At 36.0% G+C, this 6562-nt stretch overlaps 1 protein-coding gene across 1 annotated transcript in view; it reads left to right on the forward strand.

The window, feature by feature from the left end:
- SLC26A7 (solute carrier family 26 member 7) overlaps window positions 1–4796 on the forward strand; it is a 192062-nt gene extending 187266 nt beyond the window's left edge. The window contains exons 16-18 of the mRNA XM_007948748.2: window positions 3500–3554; window positions 3637–3740; window positions 4761–4796. Of these exons, the coding sequence (XP_007946939.1) occupies window positions 3500–3554; window positions 3637–3740; window positions 4761–4796 (195 nt within the window). The remainder of the gene's footprint in view (window positions 1–3499; window positions 3555–3636; window positions 3741–4760) is intronic.
- Window positions 4797–6562: the final 1766 nt, after the last annotated feature.

Here is a 6562-nt window from a genome sequence, read left to right on the forward strand (position 1 = left end):
TTTTAAACCACACGTATACATACACACACACACACACACACATATACACACACACACATGTTGTTGTTGTTACGTGCCATCAAGTCAGACCCGACTCATAGCGACCCCTCCTTGGGTTTCCGAGGCAGTATCACTACAGAAGTAGATTGCCCCATCTTCCTTCTGAGGAGAGGCTGGTGGGTTTGAACTGCCAGCCTTCTGGTTAGCAGTCAAGTGCCTTAGGCACTATGCTACCAGAGCTTCCAGCCAAACAATAAACAGGCATATAAGGTGAACATTACACCAGGTAGGCACACTCCCTAGAATAATCAACCATGGGAGATCAGAAGGACCCTGTTTTCACAGGGAAATAGCTCACAGGGCAGGAATGCAAACGAAAGAAGGACATGGGGAAAAGGTAACCACAGGGAGGAGGTAGGAAGAGAGTTGTTATATTATGGGGATTGCAATCAGTGTTGTGAAATAAAATGTGTATGAATTGTTCTATGGAAATGAATTTGCTTTGTAAATTTTCACCCAAATCTCTCTCTCTCTCTCTCTCACACACACACACAAATATCGTACAGAGGTAAACTTCAGTATAGCTTCCTGTGAAGGTAAGAATGGAAGTGTGAGGAGGGAAAGCTGCATTGTATGTGAAAGTCTAGGAGTATGATCTCAAGCCTACCACAGTAAATTATGAAGTGTGGGAAAAGCATTTAACCTATCTGTTTTGATTTCAGTTCACTCATTTAGTAAAAATGAAGGCTTTGAATTAAATCACCTCTCTGGGTCATCTGGTCACCTTCTGGTAAATGCAATGATGATTTTGTTCCAAAATGAGCAGATAGTCAGAAAGTAAATCAATTATGCAAAATGATTGATTTTTTTAAAAATATCCTGGACCTTAAGTTTAGTGGCTATTTTTAGAAAATCACCCTTTTCCCCATGTGATATATATATTTTTTTCTTATTCACTATAAAAGTTTTGCATAATTTTTGACCTAAGATTCAACCAGAATATTTTATATTTTCTTGCATCTAAAACTAGATGCAAGAAACAGAGAATTCCTCTTCCATTTGTGGACTTCTCGTGTTTGGAATTTTTATTTACTCTGTGTTGCTATGGTCCCGATGAGTGCTTATAATGAGCTCTGGTGTGTGTAGAATCATCAGGGGTGCTGTTGAAAATCTATCCATTGCATCTCGGTTCTGATCGGGAATCTTATTTCAAACAACAATAGATGATTCTGATGCAAGTGCTTGAAGGATCATATTTTGAGAAAAAATGAGACTAGGATTGCTCTTCTAATGTAAAGGCCACTATGTGTATTTTTGTTCAGTTGCATTTTAAGTTTTTTTCTGAATATGCTTTGATCTTTCTGAATGCCTTCTCTAGATATTGAAAATCAGGACTTGGGGAAAATGGTCTTCTACTCCCAAAGAGCTTAGGCTCTAATTCAGAGAAATTCAAGCAATCTAGGTACTAGGCATCTTGAGAAAGGGCTTTATTTTTTATTCAGTTTAATGGTACTTATATTCCAGTCAATGGTATTTATCAATAGAGTGATGGCACAAATCAACTGATGCGGTTTATTTTTAAATTGGCAGAAAATAATGCTTTCCCTTGGCCTGGTATTTTTCATTCATGGATTCAAACCCAGGAGTTTTATATTGGTTTCCTTTTAATTACCTTATTACTGCTTATTTCATCATGGTTATGATGGAGCCCTTGTAGCACAGTGGTTAACTGCTCAGCTGTTAACTAAAAGGTTGGCAGTTCAAACCCACCCAGTAGCTCTTCAGAAGAAAAACCTGATGATCTGCTTGTGTGAGAGCAGTTCTGCTCTCTCACATCCCCTTGCTATCCATTGTAACCAACTCGACAGTACCCAACAGCACAATAACATTATGATATATGTTAATTAATTAAGGCTTTAGAGGTGGACAAACCGTAGGTCCAAATATTAGCATGTACTAGTTCTACAATCTTGGCCAAAGTATTCGTTTGGTTTTCTGTAAACTGGAGGTAGAAATACCCACTTTATCAAGTTGTTAAGAGGCACAGAAATGACACATTGCATATACAGCACATAATAAATTGTCTAGCAGTTAGTAAGCATTTAATAACGCTAGCTACTATTACTCTAATTTTACAGAATTAATTTCTCAAAATGCAAACATATCTCTGTAGCTAATATTCTTTCTTAGTTCCAGCCACCCTGACAACAGTCCAGAGTAAAGAGCCACAGGGTTTCTTTAGTCACACATGTCTTCCTGCTTTCTAACAACACTCTCTGGTTTCTTTTCTAGTTGCTTTAGTTAAAGGAGCATTCTCCTGGGAGTTGTAGGTTGAAGAAAGTGGGGTGACCTCTATTTATTCTTGTACTTGGCATACTGAGAGGTCAGTGAACTGGAGATTATGTTTATCAGCATCAACAAACCACCCGTAGCAATGTGCTTGTGCTTCACTGAGCTTAAGAAAAGTCAAACACTAACAGGTCACCTTGAATTAATCATTTTAACTTGTAGAAACAAGAGCCATTTATTCAGTGGTAAAGTCTCATTCAATGTATGTGGGTATGTATGTATGTATTTAGTTATCTACTTGTCAGTCTACCTACTTACTACCTACTTACGTATTTATGTATTTATGCATGTATGCTTATAGTGATACATCTCCTATTATTTCACATTGCTTCACCTGCAGAGAGAACAGGTTACTACTGGAAGGATATGAGGGAAGTGTTTTCATATACTGTGACCACTCTTAGAATGTGTTACAAATGCAGTTTCTACATTTTATATGTAAGATACATCATTATCACATAATTAAATCCATCCTCCTGTTACTAAAATGTCTAGATTTATTTCATTCAATTTCATGGACTGACTTTGATCTGGATTAATTTGAGATTGAGGTTATCAATTAGTTGTTCCTAAGTGAGATTTTCTATGACTTAAACAAGGCAAGACTCTAAAGTATTCCAAGCAAGTTAGTTAGGATCTCTTATCTTGATTGATCTTTAAATAGGGAAGTTGGGCAGTCATGCATGGCTTGGATTATAGTGAGATCCTCAATTTACTAACCATTTAGCTCATACATGAATCTACTGAAATTAATGTAATATGTTAGTGTGCGAAGTAGGTCTGAAGTTTTTATCACTTTCCCAAATGGGTCCTTGACTTCCAATAAAAGAGGGTTGAGAACAATTTTGCATTTTCCTTATAGAGAAGGAAATGGTTGTTATTATTTTTATTAAATGAAGTGGAAGATGTAAGGAGACAAATTTAGTTGTAGTAAAGGTAGTTGCCCTGCTATATTAATCTCTGCTAAAATGAATTTCTTTTAGATTCTCGGGTTATGCCTGACTGTGTAACAATGGCTCCCTCTGGTGGTCTGACTTCATAAACGTCGAGTTTTTGGTTTTGTTTTTTTTTTTTAAAACATAAAACTAGAAATTTCCTTCCTGACAGTTATTCTGAATTAATTATAGGTATACAATTTCAATTCCTCCAGGTATACACGGAATGTAAGAACAGAAATGTGGATATATCGCTAGCCCATTGCACAGGTAAGAGAGGGTCCTTGGCTTACGTTGAATATGATCATTATGCTGCTCCATATATCTTTATCTAACCTGTGCTTTGTTGTAGCTTCCTTGATGAAAGCAATGCAATACTGTGGAAACCTAGACTCAGAGAAACCAGTATTTTTTGAATCAGTTTCTGCTGCAATCAGTACAATCCATTCAAATAAGGTGAGTCAAGCAAGTTAGCGTGTAAGCATCATAAGACAAATGAAGATGTAGAAGCAAAACCTTAGCATTGCTTATATTAGCTGATTACCCTACTGGCATCTAAACTTTATTTTAAAATTCCCCTCATTAGAGTCATTGGTTACAAGTAAGGGAGTATTCTCATTTCTTTTTGGGTGGATTAGTTATGGACAATTTCTTAATAATTTGGTTCATTCAACAGTATCACTGCTTAGAGTGTTTGGTGATCACCCATTAAGTGCAAACCACTTGCTTGTAAAATAAATGCTTCTTTCAGAGTCCATTATGCTGGCATAATGCAAAATCTCTAAATACAGGCTCTTAGTTTCTTATTGTTGCTTCCATACCCTTTCCTCTAGGTTCATAATGCCATCATTAGAAATATTTTTTGCAGAGCCCAGCACACACATGATCTGAAGTGTCAAAGTTATTTTCCCAATACTGGGCTTTATAGTTTAATTTTAGAGCTGTTCCTAGAGCCTTGATTTCCTACAATTTTTCTTTGACTTTTGAGTGATCTTGCCTTTCCTCATCCCTAGAACTGCATTTGGTGCCTCCCAGAGTCATCCCTATTTTATTCGATCAAAACAGTAGATATTTAGAGAATAACAATACAAATGAAATTATTATTATTATTATTATATAATTAACACTCATTGAATACTTACTATAGTCCAAAAATATTCTAAGAGCTTTACCTATTATATTCACTCACTAAATTTGTCATAACCTTATCAGGCCGGTGTTGTTATTGTATAAACATTTTTAGAAATGAGGAAACTGAGGCTCTAGGAGTTTACACCAGTTGTATGTGATAGAACTGATTTCAGATTCAGCAGTCTGACTTTGGCCTAGAGTTTTAAACCTCTCTTCTTTGCTTCCTTATAGAAAGTTCACTTTCCTAGCTTGGCTGAACAGCTTGCTTCAGTTACTGCTGTTCTTTTACTCTGGTACTGATTTAAGGGTCAGATCAGTAGCATATGCTTATTTCTTCTATTTCAGAATGTGGGCAAAGTCAGTGACCACAGTGAAGTCTGAGACTCTTTTGCTGAAATACGGCACTTGTTTAGCGACAGCCTGGAAGAAGCCATACTTTGGCATTCTGCATGTCTTTTGTTTGTTTGTTATTGTTGTTTAGATCCTACAGATGACCTCTATTACAATAAGGTTAATGTGACTCTGTGACCATTTAGCTATTGATCAAGGTTTGCCAGTAATTTTTTAAAATCTTTGTTAGTAAACAGATTCACTTAGTAGTTTGTGGTATAATTTTTTATATATATATGAAATATCAGTAAGCATTTAGTCCTAGTGTACTAAAAGGTAAATGTGATTTTTTTCCTTTTACTGTAATATTTTGTGTTGTTTCATTTCTATTTGTAAAACTTAGAAAGAGCTTAGTCATGTGATAAAAACTTTGGGAAATTTACAAGCCATTTGTGAAAATCCAGGATAGTCTGCAACTAGCACATAAAGACGAGTTAGCAAATGTGCCATTTTTCCTACTAAAATAAAAAAGTCATTTCACAGCAAGAGGTTAAGTATGAATTTAAACAATATGACATCAATTCACGGTAAATAAATCAAACAAAAACAAAGGACAAACTATAAACTATTATTCCCCATACCCTATGGGAGTATTCAGAAATACTTTCATATTTGGAAGATAACTGGTATCTTAGTGAAACCAAGTTCTTGATATTAATCCATTTAGTTGTGAATATCAGAAACACTTAATATGTTCAGACCCAATACGTCTAATCACTACATTTCCACTCCTGTAAGGGGCTTTGTTTTTTGCTTAAATTTTGTTGGAGTCGGTGAATGTGGAGGTTGAACATTTTAAATATTTTTTACTAATATGACTTTTAGATGAGAAAATACCACCAGTAGAATAGCTTTGTGCTGTTTCAGTATAAATCTAAATGTAGTCGTTTGAGACCACTCTATTTCACAGAGACAGTCAATATAATATAATCTGATTATCTATCTGTGTTTATATAGATAGATCTCCTTCCATAGTGTGTTTTGCTTAGAGGAGAGCTTTGATATGCATTTATCTGTAAACCTACCAATCCAACAGTATAATTGGCAATAAATACCATAATCCAGCCTGAACATTTACATCATTGTTTTTGTGCTTGTACGTATATTTTCAATCACATACAAGTACACAGTTTCACATTTTTACCTAATTGATTTACCTAAGGAAAAAACTCACTTTCAAAAATAAGCGTAGACACATAATTATGCTTAAGTTTTATGACATTTTTCCACTCTTAGAAACTAATGGTATAAGAAAAGGAACTTTAAAGCAAATTTGAGAAGCAGTTTGAAAAGATGGGTCTTTTATGTGCTTTCATGGGCATCTTTGTAAGAGTAAATTCTGTTGTTGTTGTTGTTATGTGCCATCGAACCAGACCCAACTCATAGCGACCCCTCTTTGGGTTTCCAGGCTGTCTCACTACAGAAGTAGACTGCCCAACCTTCCTTCCGAGGAGTGGCTGATGGGTTTGAACTGCCAGCCTTCTGTTTAGCAGTCAAGTGCCTTAGGCACTATGCCATCAGAGCTTTCATGAGTAAATTCTAGTGCCTGTCAAATGATGTATTGTGATGATTCCTACCAAATGTGTAGTAAACATTCATATGGTCCTTACTTTTAACATTAAGTTGTTGTTGTTGTTACATGCCGTCGAGTCAGACCTGACTCATAGCGACCCCTCTTTGGGTTTCCGAGGCAGTATCACTATGGAAGTAGATTGCCCCATCTTCCTTCCGAGGAGTGGCTGGTGGGTTTGAACCGC

The sequence above is a fragment of the Orycteropus afer genome, unplaced genomic scaffold (genome assembly GCF_000298275.1).
Source record: "Orycteropus afer afer isolate SDZICR_OR568_19922 unplaced genomic scaffold, OryAfe1.0 scaffold00222, whole genome shotgun sequence".
Classification (NCBI taxonomy): domain Eukaryota; kingdom Metazoa; phylum Chordata; class Mammalia; order Tubulidentata; family Orycteropodidae; genus Orycteropus; species Orycteropus afer.